Source organism: Notothenia rossii, assembly GCF_949606895.1.
Source record: "Notothenia rossii genome assembly, chromosome: 2".
In the NCBI taxonomy this organism is placed as follows: Eukaryota; Metazoa; Chordata; class Actinopteri; order Perciformes; family Nototheniidae; genus Notothenia; species Notothenia rossii.
The window spans coordinates 50343049-50365394 of NC_136904.1; the positions used below are offsets into that span (position 1 = coordinate 50343049).

Below are 22346 nucleotides of genomic sequence, written 5' to 3' on the forward strand. Positions count from 1 at the left end.
CACCCTCTCGCTAGGGACAGAGGTAGCAGATACAGCCAGGTAGCGCTTTGCTAACATGGCAACATAAGGATATTTGGCGTTTGTAATAGCTTTGGCTCGGTCTGAACTTTTTGCGAGTGGTGGATGTGTTGATTAGATAGATACACACTCCTACCACAAGGTGTCGCCACATAGTTGTGACCTATGTTTAAATCCAGATGTACGGTAAGGGACCCGAACAAGACCTCTTGATTAAAACTTGGCTAAGACTTTAGCACGGAGCACGAGTCAGTTCATGAATAGACCAACAAACAAAACATGGTACCAGGAGTAAATTATGAAGTAAAATAAAAACACATTAAGTGAGGAGTTGTGACAAGCGACATGGATTCATTAAAGCCACCGTAGACGCAAAAACTTTCAGGAAATGTCGACAGCAACTGGCGGACCTTCAAGCAGCAGTTCCAGCTTTACATCACGGCCATGGGGCTGGAAACTAAGCCGGATGCTAGGAAGGTAGCGCTACTGCTAACTATAGCAGGACCACAGGAGATAGAAGTGTACAATACTTTTGTGTATGAAGAGCAGGATGATAAAGACAAACTGGATAAAGTGCTCGAGAAATTTGATGCCCACTGCTCTCCCAGAAAAAACGAAACATACGAGAGATATGTATTCCGTTCACGTGTGCAGCAGCATGAGCCTTTTGATAGCTTTCTGACTGACCTGAAGCTAAAAGCACAGTCATGCAACTTTGCTACGCTCAGGGACTCCATGATACGGGACCAGGTCGTTTTTGGCGTGGAGGATAAAAAGGTCAGAGAAAGGCTGCTAAGGGAAACGGAGCTGACATGTGAAGCAGCTATAAAAATCTGCCATGCAAGCGAGCTGTCCCAAATGCACGTCAGGACTTTCAGTGAGATGGCGGGCGCGGCTAACGTGAGTGATGGCACAGCAGTTGGTGCGGTCTCCAGCCAAGGCAAATGGCGCGCACAGACGCGGCCTACACAGCGGTCGGAAGAAGGGACATTCAGCTGTAAGCGCTGCGGCTCGAAGCACAAACCACGACAGTGTCCGGCATTTGGTAAGCAATGCTCTAATTGCCAGGGCCAGAACCATTTTGCTAAGCAGTGCTTCTCAAAAGGAAATGAGAGGAAGAAAGGAAAGTCTGTAAACATAGTGGAAGACGATTATTTAAGTTAGACATTTTTTGTTGGCATGGTGAACTGTGAAACTGAGCAAAAAGAGGTTAATGCAATCAGAGAAGAAAAATGGATAGCTCCACTGATGATTAACGGGACAATAATAACTATGAAACTGGATACTGGTGCAAAAGCAAACCTGATGAGCCTGTCTGACATCAAGGCAATGAAAGATAAGCCACAAATTAAAAAAAGAACATAGGCACTAAAAGATTATAATGGAAAGAAAATCAACAGTTTGGGCGTGTGCATATTAAAGGTAACCTCAAAAGGTAAAGTGCACCACCTATTTTTCTCTTTTGTCGCTGATGGACTTGATTCACTGCTGAGTGATAAAGCATGTGAAGATTTGGAACTTGTCAAGAGAGTGTATTGCATCAGCACAACTGTGAGTAAACCAAATGACTCAATTGATTGTATAGTACAGAGTTATGCAGATGTGTGTAAGGGTTTTGGTGTGTTGCCCTTGAAGTAACTGAAAATGAAGTAACTGAAAATGTATTACTCTGTATTAGCCAACTATGAACAAACTATATCTTAGCAGGGCTATTCAACTACACATTCAGTTGGGCCAGATTTTATAACTACAAAATTCAGCTGGGCCAGACATTCAGCGGCCTGTAAAAAGCGGGTAGTGACACATTTTAAACCAACACATATTACTGTGATGAAAAACATGCAATTTTTATTCATTGTTCATCTAACAAAGGTAGGTCAAAAAGTGCATAAAAACACAACAAATTAGCATTAATTTAACAGAATCTGAAAAAAAAAGTGCACAGTTGTAGCATTACATTTGTTTGCTTTAGAAGTCAAATATTCAGGTTATTTTTTTTGAACCAGGCACATCACAAAGTGCATTTACTGAATACAATAATAGCAGTCTTAATAAATGCGCTCACATACAAAAAAAACAGCTAAAGAGCTCCAATGCAACACAAAGAGGTAGTACTGTAGCAATATTTTTTCACCTTTCAAGTAATAACAAAAAAATCATACGTTTTGGTCACATTTGTCCCAGACACATTACAAAGTGCACTTAAATGAATACAGAAAGAACTGTCAAACACTTCAGTGCACAAACCCATAACAAGGGATACGGGTAACTATATGAATGAATACTACACTACACGTCTACTATAGTAAACTAGGTGCTTACTATCACCTCATTTGTGATTTGTCATCGATGACTTTCTCAATGGGAGGAGGGACATTTTTTGTTTTGAACAAGAGCAGTGATTTTTGGCTCATAGGATGTCAATGCAATCCTAAGACATTGGTGAAGAGTGCTGTCAGTCAGGGAGCAGCGAGTGCTACTTTTGATTGAGTTCATGTGTGAAAAGCTTGATTCACATGTGTATGTTGATCCAAATATACTGAGCACACGGATCGCTACTTTCTGAACGTTAGGGAACTGCTGTTTTTTGACATCACTCCAAAACTTCGCTGGCCCTTTAGTGCGCTGCATGTCAATAAGTTCCAGTGTATATTTCCCCTCGTCGATGCAGGGGACCTCTTCCTTTGCTCTGGTTGATACGTCCCCCTCTATTACAACAGTGAAGGGGTCTCTGGCAAAGCCCATCATCACGTCTGTGGGCAGAGCAAGTCCATCCAATCAACCGTTAAAGTTCTCTTTCAACCTCGCAATGAAATCTGTCATCACATCCGTGATTTGTGCCGGAGATGTGATGTGTTTGGGGAGCGTCGGAAAATGCAGCATCCGACCCGTGCTCAAGTCGGTAGCGAAAAGGTCCAGCTTGACTTGGATCTGCTCCACAAGATCAATTACCGTTTTGTCTCTGTTTACGCTTCAGAGTTGAGAGGGACATGTTTTAGAGTTGCTATCATAGGAACACCGTTACTAGCACCACTAGATGCACTTTCAAAAAACGTGCTGCGTTGTGGTTTGGTGGTTTCTATGCAACGCGGAGTGTTGCGTTCATGGTCTGTACTAGTGTAGGAATTTGGCTACGGGAGGCTGGGCCACTCGGGAGTTCGTTCTGGGCCGCATCCGGCCCGCGGGCCGCCAGTTGAATAGGCCTGTCTTAGACCTATCTTAAAAATGCTAAGAGTATGTGAGACTGTGTGTGGGTTGAACTGATGGGGGAGGGGGAGCAGAGAAGGAAGCCTATGGAATGTGTGTGTGCTGGCTGCAAGATGTAAGATAAGATAAACAAACTTGTTATTTGGAGCAGGTTCGTGCCGGACACCGAATGTATCTGGTTCGCCTCAAATGTTAGACACTCTAGTTTCCAGGTCTCCTGGCTGACTCGCGCTGATTGGCTGCGACAAGGCCATCGTATTTGCACACCAATGAAAAAACCCCTTCTTGAATCTCTCTGCATAACTCCTCCCACTGTAACCAACAATATGGCTCTGTGAAGTTTTTAGTTCGCTCTCTTCTTCCTCATGCTGTCCAAGGGGTAAGATCTCTCCCAGCGAGAGGAACCAGAGCCGGAGTAATCCGGATTACTTCGTGATTGATGTCTATATTGTTGTATTGTATATTTTACTATTAAAACAGCATATTTGTTATAACCTTACCCTGGTTGCTTTGAATTCTTCCTCTGTTAATCTGACCCATTCACAAAAAAAAAAGGACACGCGGAGCAGAGGGGGGGGGGCCTCAGAGCCTCATTTCTTGTCTGATGCTGCCATCTTGTGGCTGAAAGGACGTGGGGCTAGTCGAACAGGGCCTTTGTTGAATTAAGATTTTTGGCTCCATTTGCCAAACAAATTTTATATTGTTTCTGTCTGAAACTTAGCCTTACACTCAAACTGTTTGCATGTCTGAATCATGGACAGGGCATTTAAATAAATAGAATAAGTACGTTAAGAGTAACGACAAGAATTGTCTAGTATATTAATAAATTAAAGTGAACATACGAAAAGCCTTAGTCAGATAAATAGAAACGGAGTCAGAATGGAAGGAGAATTTGACCAATCCGAGCATGATATTTGTCGTTGACTAAGAAATGTGCTTAATTACAGTATATTGTCAAGGGCTCCAGGCTTGATAAGGGGCAGCTTATATTAAATACAGGAACGTTAGGGAAACGTGAAAAGTGGTTCACTGAGTATATGACGTACCTATAGAAAGTAATGTCTATAAAAATTAAATATAATAGTGGATTCCACCTAGATTAGACATAGACAGAGGAGGATTTGTTAAACATTAGATAACAAACTCACCGGAGGAAATATATATTGTAAGGTTATTTAGGAGTTGTTATCATATAAAGTTACTCTCATTTGGTGCTTGTTTAAAGTAGATAGGAAACTGAAAACGTAAACGATTCACCAGAATTGTGTTTTTAAGTTTATGAAGAAAGAGTAGAAAGTAAACAGAAGGTTTTTGTAAGTTTGTCAATCAGAAGGAATCTGTTAATGTTTAAGCATGACAGAGGTCCTGCACGAGGTTTTGCTCCAGCCATCTCACACGGTTACACAAAGGGGTGATTTATGAGAAGCTTGTGGACAGGAGCAGGCAGCTGCAGGGCGCAGAGAGAGAGAGAGAAAAGTAAGGTGTTTGGAAAAATATAGAGAGTAAAAGTTATATAAAGTTAACTACTATTCGGGAGAATGTCATATTGTTTTATGAGTAACATAAAATAAAACATTATATATATATATTTACTAGATATAAGAACAACAGGCTTATCTAGGTTAACAAAAAATTGCTATTAACCAGTTTCAGCTGCAACTGTCCTGTCTTTGTTCTAAAGAGAACATACGTTGCATTTACAATTAATATTAAGAAAGTTCACAATTGATAACATTAAAGACCGTTTTGGATTAATAGGGCGAGTTTGTCATAAACATTCATGCTTAGATGGAATAAAGTGTTGAGATGTTCTCAAAAATGGGAGTTTTTCACAATGCCTTTTTTAGTTTTTATTGAAACAATTAAGTAATAAGGACAGAAAACTGTTCCATGATTATTTCTTTAGGTTTTACCTTTAGTAATGAAGATTATATTTTGTGAGGAAACCTTTCCACCAATAATTCCTTTAAGTGTTCCAAAAATATATTCATTAACTGTAATCAGATTACTTGTTTCTCAAATATAGTGCTAAATACAGTTAGTTTTGTATTCTGTTACAAATCTAACCATGCTTGTAACACGACTTAGATAAACAATTTGAAAACCAATAGAATAAGCAAGAAGAGTAAAGGTTGAATATATAGTGGTTGGGGTGGGTGTCTTTGTTTTGCCTATTGACTTAGAGCTGAAGTAATGAAGCATTCACATGTTTCAGCATTCCCGACCATATAGACATTCAGCCATTGTATGACCCGTTGGAGGAGAGATTTAAATTGAGTTTTTCTCAGTAGCTGATTTTCTGTGATTACAGCAGCATTGGATAGTTGTGCGCCACCTTTGGGTTGTACTCTGAATCAGTGTGTGGTGAAATGTTGCTCATTACAGAAACAGAAGAAGTGTGCAAAGAACGCATCTCTGAGGAGGTATTGACAGTTTGCTTGTGCCTTGTTGTCAAGGCAACAGCGGTGTGAAGAGGTACTGCGGTTTTGGGGCGATTTCTGCTGTACAGAGGACAATGTGTGTCTGCCAAGTGATTCCTTCCCTCATCCCAATGCCAGAGAGAGTTTCCTTGAAGACCACTGACCAGGGCCGGTTCTAGCTTTTTGGGGACCCTGCCACTGACTACAGCTGAAGAGGACAATGAATCATTGACTGTTCTCATTATGACAAGATCTTGAGACAGGCTAGTCTCAGTCTGTTCAGACTCTGAAGAAATCATGCAATGATTTTACAGCATAACTGTGCAAGAGTTTACCAGAAGGTGGTGTAGAACGATATGCTTAGTGTTTAGGAAGGGAGGCTGATTGTTTAATGATGGTCTGGAATACTGAAAATATTAAAGTTTAATAACCTTGTTTGGCAAACAAGACATCTCATCATTATGTCACACATAATAATCTTGACATAGAAACTAGCTAGGGGTAAAACGTGTGGTTGTTATACCATTATTATCATGAACTAAACATAAATAGGGAAATAGTATCGGCTTAAAGATGCACGGATTTCATATCCTAGAGAGGATTAGTTATATTGTGCATACTTCACAAGGTATTTACTAATGTATTTTAAAGAACTAAATTTAAAGAGATTGAATTGACTTGATAAATAAGTAATGATAGACAAGTTATATTTCCCACAAATTAGTCAATTGGTAAATTCAAAATAGCAGTAAAGGGGAAACTGTTAAAGTACAATGGGAAAATCATCCTAAAACACACTGAGGCAGAAAGGGGGAGGACAAGACAGAGTAGAACCATGTTCTTCAATCTTTTCATCATATTAACAAGTTATTCTTTAACAGATTTGTATTCACCTGTGAATAAAGAAGTGATCTCATTTGTTATAATATTGATCTACAGTTTAAAGGGAGTGTTTTAGTAACCAATCAGACAAATCTTTATTTGTATGGATAATGTTGAAGGGAAAACTAGTTCTGAAAAATGTCATTTCATTTTGAGGTATTGGTTTCACCATTGTGGCATATATTACTATAGGAGAACTTTTTAGGGGGAAGTAACTGTTGTTTGTAGTCCAGAATGTAGTGTTTAAAATGGAGTAAAAGTAGAAACAGCCCATTTGATTTTGAAAAAGCCATATAATTGGAAAGATGTTGGGGTTTTATTTTGTTGGCACGGGCCAAGTATTAAGATTCTGAAGCTGCACTGGCAGATAGGAGGTCTACAATTACTTTAGAAAACCTGTTCACAGACGGCTGTTGTTTTAAGACAGCCCACCAACAGGCTCCAAGCGGCCTAAGCAGTGGTAGGTCAAACACCTGAGGGCCCAGGAGCCCTGAGCGTAGGCTTGAGGGGTGGGTATCAGATTTCTCCACACAGGTTGCTGACGCCAAAGGGGGACCCGAGGAGCACGAGGCCGACACAGCGGAGTTCGTCTGGCTGAAGGTCGTCAGGTCTAGGTGGCTCAACCCCAGGTTCTCCGGCCCCCACTGAGTGACCCAGAAGACATCTCATGCCGTCCGCCTAGGAGGAAAGGGGGACAGCTGGTACTACTGGAGCCAGTGTGCGGCGGGGAAATCACCTGGAAGGACCCTAGACACATCAGGACGGACCTGGCTATCGTCAACGAGGACATCCCTACAACAGACGACTCTGAAGCGGCCGTCAGCGGGCTGGGGGAAATCACGAGGAAGCAGAGGAGTCTACTTCTCTCTGATCAGTTCCACCATGGAAAGGAAAGCCGCATCTCCCCCTCCCTATCAGCTGCCCTTGTTGGCGTATTCCTCTGAGGAGGAGGAAGGGGGGGGGGCCTGATGATTCAACACACAAGGATGCTGCGTTCTTGCACTCAGGCTACCCCTCTAATAGTTCCTTCACTGCCATGGAAAGTTGTGTTCTGTTCCCAAAGTTTTCAAGTGCTCTGAATCCCAGCTTCTGATGGATTTATATAAGGTTGGGGTACAGACACAGTAGCAAAGAATGACAGTGGTTATGTTTAAAATGTCTTAAGTAAGTTGATCTCTTTGATATGAGATCAAAAGGGGGATTGAAGTAACTGAAAATGTATTACTCTGTATTAGCCAACTATAAACAAACTATATCTTAAACCTATCTTAAAAATGCCAAGAGTATGTGAGACTGTGTGTGGGTTGAACTGATGGGGGAGAGGGAGCAGAGAAGGAAGCCTATGGAATGTGTGTGTGCTGGCTGCAAGATGTAAGATAAGATAAACAAACTTGTTATTTGGAGCAGGTTCGTGCCGGACACGAATGATCTGGTTCGCCTCAAATGTTAGAGACTCTAGTTTCCGGGTCTCCTGGCTGACTCGCGCTGATTGGCTGCGACAAGGCCATCGTATTTGTACACCAATGAAAAAGCCCCTTCTTGAATCTCTCTGTATAACTCCTCCCGCTGTAACCAACAATATGGCTCTGTGAAGTTTTTAGTTCGCTCTCTTCTTCCTCATGATGTCCAAGGGGTAAGATCTCTCCCAGCGAGAGGAACCAGAGCCGGAGTAATCCGGATTACTTCGTGATTGATGTTGATAAGCTTGTATTGTATATTTTACCATTAAAACAGCATATTTGTTATAACCTTACCCTGGTTGCTTCGAATTCTTCCTCTGTTAATCTGACCCATTCCCAAAAGGACACGCGGAGCAGAGGGGGGGGGGCCTCAGAGCCCCCGCCAGAGTGTGACTTCTGCTTCAACACCCTTCACATACAAAATCCAGCTCAAAGAAAATGCACAGCCAGTTGAGCATGTTGCAAGAAGAGTTCCAGCGCCACTCAGAGATCGCTTAAAGAAAGAGCTCGACAGAATGACATTGCTCGGAGTGATACAAAAAATTGAGGAGCCAACAGACTGGGTTAACTCGATGGTCTGTGTAAAGAAGAAAAGTGGTGATTTAAGAGTGTGCATGGACCTAAAAGATCTTAATGAAAGCATGAACCGTGAACATTATCAGATACCCAAGCGTGAGGAAATCACAAGTGAAATGGCAGGTGCCAGCCTCTTCACAAAGCTTGATGTGTCTCAAGGCTTTTGGCAGCTGAAACTGGATGAAAGCAGCACCAAATATTGCACTTTTAATACACCATTCCGCAGATATTGCTTCCTCAGACTGCCCTTTGGGATCATCTCAGCATCCGAAATATTTCACAGAGCGATGGAGCACATCATTGAGGGGCTGGATGGTGTTCGAGCATATGTTGATGATATAATTGTGTGGGGCTCTACACTACAAGAACACAATGAGAGGCTGAAAAAGATGCTGGAGCGCATACACAAGTATGGACTCAAGCTTAACAAGAGCAAATGCGAGTTTGGAGTAATGTTGCACGGTGTACCGATACTCGAAAGGTACCGCGATACCCTGCCGTTAAAAACTTTACAATTCCTCCGTTTCATTAGTATCGGTACTTTAAGAATGAGGGGGAAAAGTACTCAGGTGAGAAAGCGCTGTTTTAATAAGAGCTGTGTGTGTTCAGCGCTCTGCTTCCACTCCCTGCACTGCAGCCGTGCCTGCAGTCCCTCCCCTCTCAAGCAACCTCGCCGACCGGCATTCAGAGCTGTTTAAAGAATTTAAAGACAGACAGGTTAGCGAATGTGATAGATAACATAATTAAATCATGTTCAAGCCCATGCCCTCAAATCTATGTCAAACAAGTGTAATTTATTTTGTGACAAACAAACGTTTTCGTAGTTTGACGAGGCAATTAATGGCAATGATAACTGTCTAATATGGATATATTTTTAGCTAACTTACCAATGTGGCTAAAATCTGCAATGTACATTTTGTCAATAATTATTTATATTACTGTAGCCTACTATTACATGTTAATAAAATATAAAGTTAACTATCAAAGAAATCACATAAACTCAAGTATAAAGAAGAGACCATGTTGTAAGAAAACACTTAACAGATAAACTACAATGTTATTTATCATGAAAATAATAAAAGAAAAGTATCGAAAAAGAATAGGAATCAGAATTCTTGACTTGGTATCGGTAATGAAACCAAAATGTTGGTATCGTGACAACACTAGTTTGGAGTTCAAGAAGTTGTCTTTCTCGGAGACAAGCTCTCTGCACAAGGTGTACAAGCTGACCAAGAAAAGATCAGAGCCATACAGGATATGCCAAGGCCCACAGACAAGACAGGTGTACTTCGCATTATGGGGATGGTCAACTTCATAGGTACATTTATTCCAAACCTAGCTGCAAAGACATCTTGCATCCGTGAGCTCCTGCACAAATAAAACGAGTTTAAATGGACAGTCAAACATGAGCAAGAGTGGAAAACACTCAGACAGACACTCACAACTGCACCTTTCTGCACACTCTTTGACCCAACAAAGAAGATTAAAGTTTCAACAGATGCTTCAAAGGATGGAATAGGCACAGTGCTCCTACAAGTTGAAGATGAGCATTGGAAACCAGTGGCCTATGCATCCAGGTCAATGACACAGACTGAGTGCAGATATGCTCAAATAGAAAAAGAATGTCTGTGACTGGTTTATGGCTTGGAGAAGTTCCACAGCTACGTTTATGGCCTACTTTCATTCACAGAGACAGATCATCGTCCACTTGTATCCATCATTAAAAATAATTTAAGTGAAATGACACCAAGGATACAGCGTCTCATGATGAAGATGCAGAGATATGATTTTGAGCTGATCTACACATGGAAAGCACCTGATACTTGCTGACGCTCTCTCACGAGCACCTACAGTGGATTATGTGAGTACAACTGAAGAGGATGTGAAAAGTCATGTGAACATGGTGTCTGCTTCTCTTTCTGTATCAGACACAAAGTCCAGAAAGATAGCTGAAGAAACAGCAAAAGACACAGAGCTGCAGTGTGTCATTGCAAATATGCTAAATGGATGGCCTGTAGGTTCCTGTCCGCTCTTCTACCACATCAGAGGTGAACTGAGTGTCGTTGATGGACTATTACTGAAACAACACAGGATTTTCATTCCACGCGCATTGAGACAGGAAGTACTACAAAGAATACATAAAGGTCATCTGGGTGTTGAAAAATGCAAAAGACGGGCAAGAGACAGTGTTTTCTGGCCGGGAATAAATAAAGACATCGAGAGACTGATTGGTACGTGTGACACATGCCAGACACACAGAAACAAACAGACTAAAGAGCCCATGATGGTGATTGATGTGCCAACAGCACCATGGGATAAAGTTGGAATGGATTTGTTTCATATCAAAGGTAAAGACTATTTAGTGGTCATTGACTATTACTCAAACTTTCCTGAAATGGCACTACTGTCAAACTCATCATCAACATGTGTCATAACACATTCAAAATCAATTTTAGCCAGACATGGCATACATAACACAGTAGTGAGTGACAACGGACCGTGTTTCAACAGCAGAGAGTGGCAAGAATTTGCAGAACAGTACGACTTCAAGCATGTGACCTCAAGTCCTCATTATCCACAGTCAAATGGGAAAGCTGAAAAGGGAATTCACATTCTCAAGCAACTTCTAAAAAAAGCTGATGAGAGTGGCTCAGACCCATACCTCGCTTTACTCAGCTACAGAGCCTCACTTCTGGAGTGTGGATTGTCACCTGCTGAACTTCTGATGAATCGTAAGTTACGCACCACACTGCCAAGCTATTCAAAGCAAAAGAGACACCCAAAGCTGCAACACCAACTACAACAAGAAAAGATGAAGCAGAAAACATGCTATGACAGAACAGCTAAACAGCTTCCATTACTATCAAGTAATGACACAGTCAGGATTGAGGGTCCTGATGGATGGAGAACAGAAGCCACTGTTCTTCAGGAAGTAGCACCGCGATCCTTCACTGTGAGGACAGAGGAAGGACAAATCTTCAGACGCAATCGTTGCAGTCTTATGAAAACAAAAGAGGCTGGTCAACAGCTCAGTGAATCCATCATGGAGTCTGAGTCCGCAACTTCACCTCAGACAGACTGTGATACTAACACTCCAAGTGATCATGTGGTCAGAAGATCAACAAGGGAAATCAGAAAACCAGATAGACTGAATCTGTAATTGAGAGACTGGTTTAATGGATGTTAAAATGGTGTAAATGTTTAGACAATTTCCAAGTTTGTGCTAGTTAGCATTCTGAGTACATTTAGACCATATGTTTATTTATGTTGTTATGGCATGGTAGAGAAATCAAAATGTTTGGTTAAAATGTATGTTGCACTATTTGTTTATATTACCTCATGACAGGGGGATGTGTTGATTAGATAGATACACACTCCTACCACAAGGTGTCGCCACATAGTTGTGACCTATGTTTAAATCCACATGTACGGTAAGGGACCCGAACAAGACCTCTTGATTAAAACTTTGCTAAGACTTTAGCATGGAGCACGAGTCAGTTCATTAATGGACCAACAAACAAAACAGTGGAGGCTTAAAGAGCCTGTGACACGAACCCAACAACTGTTGTGCAATGAAATAGTGGGCTACTAGTAATCTCGAACCGTCAGTTTAATAAAGAAAAAGCGATACCGTTCCGATAAATATCAATAATTTCGAACATCGCGGGAAAATTCCTTCGACTCATTTTGAGGTTTTGGGGGAAGCCGGAAGTGACGTCAATGCGGGAACGCTTCACTGTGCGGCGAGAGAGCCAAACACGGACAAAGTGTGTTGTCATGCGTAGAAATGGTGAATTACTGAGTTTAGGCACGTTAATAACGTTTTAATGAAGTTGACTACAGTATATTCATATTTGTCAGTGCTTTCATGTCAATTTGGCGAACATAAACATAAATGATCGTGGTGAAGATGATGATTAAATTAGGATTAAAAATCGGTAGTGAGAGCTGCTGAATTTCCTCCCGTCGGATCTGATATAAAAACAAATCGATTATTTTTGTAAACTCAAGTGGATGAAACTACATTTATTAGTGCTTTCATGTCAATTCGGCGAACATATGATACATTAAATGATCGTGAGGATGATGATTTAAAAATCTTTTGTTTGAGCCGGTCTGCATTTCCTGATGAGAAAACAAACCTTAGCTTTTTGCAGTTGCAGTCAGTGGTGTAGTGGGCGTTGGACGCGGGGTTACGCCGTACCCACACTTATTTGAAGCATGATTTCTTTTTTTAATAGTCTAATACATCTTAAATCATTGCCAGTGTTATCAGTTGCAAGTGTGTGTTTGTTGTAATAATGACGAAAACATAATAGGCAGATTTCACAGTAATTATAATAAAAACGTAGCTCAAGCATTTATGCAACTTGATTTGAAGCGTGTGTGTGTGAGGGGCAGAACTGTGTGTGTAGGGTGACCAGGTGTCCCGGACTGCACACACAGCATTTTTATTATTTGCCCTGCGTCCCACACATTGAGACTATGTCCCGCATTTGAGTGATGGTCGCACAGAAAGGCCGGATCGGTTCGCTGACAGCCGGCACCGCCCTTTATTATTATATTGTCTAAACGGCATCATGTAAGTTGCGCTGACAGGCGACACAGAGGTCCCCAAGCCCCCCCCCCCCCCCCCCCGTTGACAGTTCACGAGCGCGTCCATAGTGTCTCCCGTCTACCCACCACCCCGTCCACCCAGTAAAAACATGCACACCCCACTACACCACTGGTTGTAGTAGTACACCAACATGGATTAAACATGTGTTTTATTTTTGCCACAATGTTGGGAAATTAATGGATAAAATGCACGGATTATTATTATTATTATTATTATTATTATTATTATTATTATTATTATTATTATTATTATTATTCCCACTCCGATCGGGACACTAGGTCCACCGTTTCCCCACAGCGAGGCTCCCCCCGTTGACAGTTTACGTGGGCTGGGCTGGGTGCAGTGGCGGACTGGCCATCGGGACGAATCCCGATGGGCCGGTACCGAAGTGAGCCGGTCGGATAAGTCACTAGCCAATCCCCCACTCCCCCCATTGACAATTTACTAGTGGTAACGAAGTGGGCCGGTCGAGAGTCCCGGGCTGATTTTTAGTCCCAGTCCACCACTGGCTACATGACCGTATGATCGCCCATATTGACGCACCTAATTCCTAAACTTCTAACAGATACAAAATAAACCGATCCTTCAGCCTCATATGAGCTCAAAGACACGTTCAAAATTAAATTGTCATCGCTGTCTGAGCTTGCTGCTGTGTGCCCCATAGTGCGTTTACATGCAGATGCTGGGATCCTGAACGGTGCAGCTGGAGCGCTGTGCCCGCATTGACGTCACCCATAATTTGGCGGGATTTGAAGAATCCCCGAGAAGATCCAGGAAATGGTCAACATTGAAGGGCAGATTAATGGTTATCAAAGTACAACTATCCAAAATCAGTTCAGTAACGCTTTTCAAGGGGACAATATTTACTCAAATTGATGGGTTTGGATGATGGGGGGAAATCGTGTCACAGGCTCTTTAAATGCTAGTGGGAGTTGGGTTTGCACTTCAGTCATTTTTCTTTTGGTACCGGTGATATTCACGTTCGGGTGATGTCTTTTCAAATGAGTGTGCAAGTTTGATGTATTGCCAGCCGCGTACCCAATTTTAGTTGAACAATGCAGACAAACAGCTTTGGTTCGGTCCACCTTTCTTTGTCCATCATCCTTGTGCGTAACTGCGAAACCAAAATGTTCCCAAACCGGAGACTTCAATGATGCTGGAGGATTTTCGAGCTCAACTTTATCTGCATTCACCATTTCGACAGTTCCTCAAATTACTGACTACAATTGAATGCATCTCTGTGACCAGCTCTCATAGTACAGATGTAGCACTGAATTTCGGACTCCAGCTTACAGCTTTCTGCCTACTACCTGCCAAATACCAGTATAGAGGAATGTTAAGCCCTCCCACTATTTTCCAAGAGGGCGTTGCCAGATTTTCAATTTCAGGTTTTAACCAGGAGATGGCGCTTCATTCACAAATACAGAAAGACAAGTTTCATGGACTTTCAGTTGTGTTTTGAAGAGCATATGAACACATCAATATTTTAGATCAACTAAAGTATATCTAATCTTGTAATTCAACAATATATAGTCTTTATATATTAAATAATCATAATGTAAATGTTTACATTACACTTCTTTATTTGTTATACTCATACTTTAACCTTTACAATCGTTTGCTTTAATATGCAGTATATTTTTGTGTTTGCTTCCTCCTGCTCCCTTTCGGACGCATACTGTATGATTTATTATTAATATGAAGATATTATTAAGATAAGATAAGATGTTACTTTATTGATTGAACATTTTAGTTTAGAATGTGCTGTCCCACGGTAATTCAGAAGGCTCACAGGTCACATTCCGACCATTATTTAAAACAATAGGTGCTTTCACACCGTCTACAGTTTGATTTGTATAGAGGGAGCTCTGTCAGTTTTCGAATTACCCATTTGCTTTTGGAGAGCCCTATTTCTCAGAGCACATCCTGCTACTAAATATGTCACACGCACGCTCTGTTGACTGGCGCAGCAGCGCGGATGCGATCAATTGCTATAAAAACACTCTTCTACTAATACAGGCGTTGTCACTATGCCGGCGGATGTGGCCGTTGTTGAAGCCTCTTCAGGCTCCGCATCGGCAGGCCTCTCCCTCGGTGTGGAGCTGTCAAGCTCGACCCTAACGCCGCTTACATCCGGCCAACTAAAAGTTGTTTTCCGTTCACGTTGTCATTTTTAGACTCCTTCGCTTCTTTGCTTTTGAATCCAAAAGCTGTGACGCTTGGCTGTTTTCGTTTTGCCATATTTTTTTATTACACAGCCAGAGTTAAAAAAATATCAATATGAACATTTCAAATACCGCGCCGGCATCACCGCCATAACCATAGCAACGTAAGTAAGAATGCAGCGCCGCCACGTACAGATGGCAACACCCAGAAATATTCACAAATATAAAACAAATATTCAGAAACTGTAATGAACAATAACTATTATTTATTTCAAGAACTGTTATTTACAGAAACTCAACATTTCTAATCTGTGTGACACAAATATGCACGATTGTTTTGGGCTCCCCCTATTTATCTCAAAGTCAGCCTTCAGGGGAGCTCCCTCCCTCTTCGGGGGAGCCAAGCTCCCCCTAACTCCCCCCCATTTCAAACAGTGTCTGTGGCTGAATGGCCAGCGATTAGGTGCGGCGCATTTATCATAGGTGATCAGAGCTAACTGCCTGCCGTCAGATTTCATTTAAAAAACAGATCTGATTTTAAGACTATTTCTGCACTCATAAAGAATGATAAGAATAAGAATAATGCGTATTGAACTGGTTTAATTAATTAGTGAGTTTATTTAACACTAGAACCGCCAATCGGGTCAATTTGTGTGATGTGTGTTGTGTGTGTGCAATGTAACTTTTTTTCAATAAAATATTAAAGTCTCCCAGTCCGTGACTTTTCCTGAAAGTGTGTTATGTAGCACCCTATGTTGTTACAAATTGCATTCTAATAGCGGGATTTGACGGGTTTAGGTAGGCCTATACAAAAACCTCTGGCGGTTCTAGTGTTAAGGTAATTAGGTACAGTAGAAGCCCTTTTTTATCAGTAACGAATTTAGAAGTTGAACATAAAAGTCAACTAACTGAGGGTCACTTGCAATTACAGTGTTGTGTCTAACTGTAAGCTTGTCACTCAGAGTAACCTACTGTTAATTTAGCTGCTGGAGAAGAAAGATCAAGGCGGGAGGGGGGGAGAGAGCTGTGGTTGATGGGCCATTAGTTGTGTAAATACACAGCTGAGAGCTGCCGTTTCATTCAGACTGTTTAAAAAACTGTAACAACGGACTATTTTTCTTAGCGGATGCATGTCAATTTAAATCAATACATACAACTATTTTTTAAATCCATACATACAACTATTTTTTAAATCAATAAAAACATTTTCTAAATTCATAAAAGCATTTCAATTAATATTGGGAGTCATGTCGTTACTTTGTTGAGAATGTGGCCGTGTAATAAGCGGGATAATTTGCAGCGACTTGTTCCTTATGGGGAAAATAACACCCGTCATGTGTGTGTAGAGGTGTGTGTGGTTAAAACACTTTCATGAAGTGAAGGAATTTCCTTCTATAAAACAGCTGTGGGCAGCAGTGAGTGTCACGGACATGAATTCATAGATCAAGGAAGACTGGTGCACACACTCTCCTGTCCTGCCAGGCGACACGCCCGTTCTAAGCCGTGTCCCTCACTCCTCACATCCCAAGCATCCCCGAAAAGTGTAATATGTTGTTACAGATTTTATGTTTCAGTTGTGCTCTGTCTATGTTCAGTGATGCAAACTTGTCACCTTTCGGCGAAATTCGCCTTTTTGAATCCAAAATAAGTCGTTTGTGTGATTCATGTAGATCTGCAATACAAATATTTTTGGGGTATGGGGGGGGGGCTGGGACCCGGAGTAATCTGCGGCCGTGAGCTGTTATGTGCCATCATGACACGAATGGTGTTCTTTTTTTATATATTATAATGAAGTACGAGCTGTGTGCTCGAGTCTTCCTGCCTGTCGGCTCTGCTCATGGATGTATAATAAGGCTCTGCTGCTCCGAGATGATGGTCTAGCTTCAGCAGCTATATTACCTACGGGTGCGTTCGTTAATAATAACTGCGTCCGGAGTCACTGTGGCACAGACTGGACCGCTGGTGAACAGCTGTTAGAACGGGCCGTTCAGGTGTTCAGAGAAGAGCTCCCTGTCGGAGCGGCAGAGCGTGATGTGAACTGAAAAGTTTTTCTGTGGCAATATTATTTAAGGAATCGTTGAGCTAGCTAGCTAGCATACATTGTCACTATCTGCTAACGTTAGCTTTAGCCTTCTATTTCTAATAGTTTTTTTCATAGGCTATAAACAGAGGTGGTATAAGTATATATATATATTGTACTTGAGTAAAAGTAGAAGTACTCAGATCTTGTACTTGAGTAAAAGTAGAAGTACTCAGGTCTTGTACTTGAGTAAAAGTAGAAGTACTCAGATCTTGTACTTGAGTAAAAGTAGAAGCACACAGATCTTGTACTAGAGTAAAAGTAGAAGTACTCAAATCTTGTACTTGAGTAAAAGTAGAAGCACTCAGGTCTTGTACTTGAGTAAAAGTAGAAGCACTCAGATCTTGTACTTGAGTAAAAGTAGAAGCACACAGATCTTGTACTAGAGTAAAAGTAGAAGTACTCAAATCTTGTACTTGAGTAAAAGTAGAAGCACACAGATCTTGTACTAGAGTAAAAGTAGAAGTACTCAAATCTTGTACTTGAGTAAAAGTAGAAGCACTCAGGTCTTGTTCTTGAGTAAAAGTAGAAGCACACAGATCTTGTACTAGAGTAAAAGTAGAAGTACTCAGGTCTTGTACTTGAGTAAAAGAAGAAGTACTCAGATCTTGTAATTGAGTAAAAGTAGAAGTACCAGAGTGTAGGAATACTCTGTTACAGTAAAAGTCCTGCATTCAAAATGTTCCTCAAGTAAAAGTAGAAAAGTATTATCATCAAAATATAGTGAAAGTAGCGACAGTAAAAGTAGTCATTGTGCAGATTGGTCCATTTCAGAATAATATTTATGATATGTTTTATAATGATTGATCATGAAAGTGTTCTCAAAGCTGGTAAAGGTGCAGCTAGTTTGAATGACTTTGTATACTGCTTGTGGATTTACTCCAGGTGGAGCTAAAGTCTGATTTAACACTTGATTATATTTCACTTAATTAATCCAGATCTGTGAAGTAACTAAAGGTATTAAATACATGTAGTGGAGTCAAAGTACACCATGTACCTCTGAACTGTAGTGGAGTAGAAGAACAAAGTAGCAAAACATTGAAATACTTAAATAAAGTACAAGTATCTCAAAATTGTGCCCAAGTATAGTACTTGTTGAGTTTATGAACTTAGTTACTTTACACCATGTGGCTATAAAGATAAAAAGACTTAAGCCTTGCACAGAGGCACGAAAATACATTTTCAAAATGCTCAACAGTGCTGCCAAAATTATAAACTGACTGCTACACAATTTAAAATAAATGCTTTTATATATTTCTATTAGATGTGACTCTTTGGCGTTTCTGTTATTATTAACACTGCTGCTTTAGTTGTTCTGACTGCTAAAATCCTCTGTCATTCCGTGGGGTGGGGGAGCCGGGGGCTCGGATCCTTGTCACCTTTTTCATACCTGATGAGTTTGCATCCCTGTATGTTAAAAAGCCTCAGTCACCTTAATTCATGTAATAAAAACATCTCAGGTCAGTAACACTCAAAGCTAAATGTGCAATACCATGTTCAGCTATGTTACTATTTATAATGTTATTGTTGTTACATCAGAAGATGTACATATTGAAATGATTTCTTAACTTACAGAAGGCTATTTTTTACAATGTGTGTTGGAAGGATTTATTAAATTACAATGAATATTGTCATTGTTGAAGGCTTTTAGAGAAGGGGAACTATAAGCCTGAATTACATAACATTTTATACCTAAAAACATAAAAGACACAATAAATAAATCACAATTATTCTAGTTATTTTTACCTCCCGTATTGCTTTCAACCCACCAGCTTTTATGGTGTTGTTACGTCACTAACTGTAAACTTGTCACATACAGTCTATGGTCACTCAGAGTAACCTACTGTTAATTTAGCTGCTGGAGAAGAAAGATCAGGGGGGGAGGGGGGGAGAGAGCTGTGGTTGATGGGCCATTAGTTGTGTAAATACACAGCTGAGAGCTGCCGTTTCATTCAGACTGTTTAAAAAACGGTAACAACGGACTATTTTTCTCAGCGGATGCATGTCAATTTAAATCAATACATACAACTATTTTTTAAATCAATAAAAACATTTTCTAAATCCATAAAAGCATTTCAATTAATATTGGGAGTCATGTCGTTAGTTTGTTGAGAATGTGGCCATGTAATAAGCGGGATAATTGGCAGCGACTTGTGCCTTATGGGGAAAATAACACCCTTCATCCAGATGAGGATCCCTCCGCTACACTTTGGGATCCTGATCAACCGACGAAGCTCCATTAAAATATACATATTTTTGGTGAATTACTGAGTTTAGGCACGTTAATAACGTTTTAATGAAGTTGAATACAGTATATTCATATGTGTCAGTGATTTCATGTCAATTCGGCGAACATAAACATAAATGATCGTGGTGAAGATGATGATTAAATTAGGATTAAAAATCGAGAGCCGGGCTGCATTTCCTCCCGTTCGTTTTTTTCGAATAACAAAATTATTTTGATAAATAACAACATGGTGATGTTTTGTAAATGATTACATGTCTCTTATTTAGCACAGTAGTATGATATCCGTGATATATGTATCTTAAAAAAGTTCCGCTGTACATCCAGCATACTGTATCTCACTTTATTTCACATGAGCTCTAGTGTGGAACCCCACTGCACCCCCTGGTGGATCAATGATCCATTGCAGCTGGCTTCATTATAATTACATTTATCTATCACGGGGGCGTTCTCAAGTCAAGCTGGAGGTTTTCCCTTGAGCGAGGGCAGATCACGTACCAATCACGGCCCTCGCGTTTCAAACTGTCTGAAATGAATCGCTACATCTGTATGCCTCTCGTCCAATGAAATAACTTGCTCTATGACGCGTTGAACCCAATGTGAGCAAATTACTCTGAATGCTGCGACGCAGCACCTGAGATTACTTCCAAAAAGTTGTTCACGTTCTCAATTTTTTACGTTTAATGTTATATTCGTTCGGTACACTTCGGTACACACGTGTACCGCATGTGTACTTATACCTACACACAATTGTGTAGGTGTAAGAAATGTAAGAAGTATATTTGCAAAGGCTGTGCACTTTCATACTGCCCTACATGTGCTACTTAGTTGACTGAGTTATGTTGTTTGGTTCACATGTTCACATTTTTGTTTTATATATTTTTTTACATCGTTCACTGGCCAAAAAAAACCTAACTTATTGGGTAAAAAAAGAAAATGCATTCAAAACTACTTTTTGCAAATTTCTGCTATAGAAATACTATACAAATATTGCTTACCACCAAACAGTACAAAATAATACAAATGAAAGTGTCATAGAAACAAGTGATAGAATAAATGCTGTCTTTCTGCCATGTGAAGAGGGAAAACTCAGGTATTCACACAATTTGTGGTGAATGAAAGTACACAAGGACATCACAATGGTTAACCTGTTAAGCCCTGAGCCTGCTTTTCAGGTCTCAGGCTTGAAAATAACATTCCCAGAACAAATTACTATAACTTCACTTCTAGAATGGGTAGATTAATAATCTTTTTTCTCAAAGCAATGATAAACCTGAGAGTTGGATGTAGAAAAATCAGAATCAATATAGATATTTTTATTTTAAAGTAAATTCCGATTGAACATAGAAAAAAAATGTAAATTATAGTTTCCCTCCAAAACAAACCCATTACTTATAGTGAAAACCACCCTTGGTTGATGGGATAGTAGACAAAACGCTTTAGGAATCCAAACTATAACATATAATAAGTACCCTGTATCAAGATTGACGCAAAACAAGTGACATTTGACCTTTGTATTAAGGTTTAGAAAAGAAAAACCGCTTCTGGGGTCATTTGGGTGTATTTGCCATATCTAGAATAGAATAGAATAGAATAGAATCGTTTAATGTCATTATACGTACAATGAGATAATAGTAAATGCTTGGAGTGATGGGGGCGAAGTCTCACACGCTGGGGGCAGTTAGTGAGGAAATCTTTGATCCAGGAACAGGTGGGTGGGGGAAGGCCTAGGTTTGATAGTTTGCAAACTAGAATGTCCGGGATGATTGTGTTGAACGCTGAGCTGTAGTCAATAAACAGCAATCTGACGTAGCTCCCACGATGCTCCAGGTGGCTCAGTGCAGAGTAGAGAGCTATGGCGTCTTCAGTGGATCTATTTGCTCTGTAGGCAAACTGGTGTGGGTCGTAAAACGTAGTGTGGAGTTGCATTAGGTAACGCTGTGGTGGCTGTACTGCTCCAGCCGTCTCCTTTGTGTTTGTTTGTTTCCCCCTGTCTGTGTTGTTTGTGTGTGCGTGGTGGCTGTCACTCCTGGCTCCCAGCTCAACCTCCACTCACCTGCTGCAATCAGCTGTGCACCCTCCCCGACTACACACCTGCTTTCCATCAAGCCATTTACAACGGCATATCAACGGAGGCTCCACAACCTTTCTCCGCCAGATCGTCAAGTATCAGCTGTATCTCGCGTCTCCCCTCCGGTACACAGCACCGTAGTGTGGAGTTGCATTAGGTAACGCGAGATACGGCTGATACTTGCGCATTAGTTTCTGTTATGGATCAGTATCAACAGTCCTGCCAGTAACGTTACTATATTATCAATGCTACGTTAGTTATAGCCTGATATATGATAGCTAACTTCACAATGTTGTGATGTGAAGTTAGCTAACATTCTGTAGCTAACGCCGGTCACTCACCAAGATAGCTGCTCAGTTCTCCACTGGTTCTCCTCACACCACAGCTCAATTTATCTCCGATGGCCATTATTTCTTCTAATCCTTGGCTGCTCCTGGTCTCTTGGACGCCTAGCAGGCTCATAATTATAAGGTTGTGGTCCGTCATTCGAATATTCATGTTCAACTTCTTCTGTGTCTTCTGTGTCGAAACTAGCATTGGGATCCATGTTTATTAATACGTTACACCGGCCGCTCTCCCCCTTTTTTCCCCCATGTTACGTCAC

The 22346-nt window shown here is 40.8% G+C and overlaps 1 protein-coding gene across 1 annotated transcript in view; it reads left to right on the forward strand.

Annotated features, from left to right (window-relative positions):
• The first annotated feature begins 220 nt into the window (after positions 1–220).
• LOC307029552 (uncharacterized protein) overlaps positions 221–22346 on the forward strand; it is a 41400-nt gene continuing 19274 nt past the window's right edge. The window contains exon 1 of the mRNA XM_079665628.1: positions 221–1063. Coding sequence (XP_079521754.1) covers positions 463–1063 — 601 coding nt within the window. The 5' untranslated portion in view covers positions 221–462. The remainder of the gene's footprint in view (positions 1064–22346) is intronic.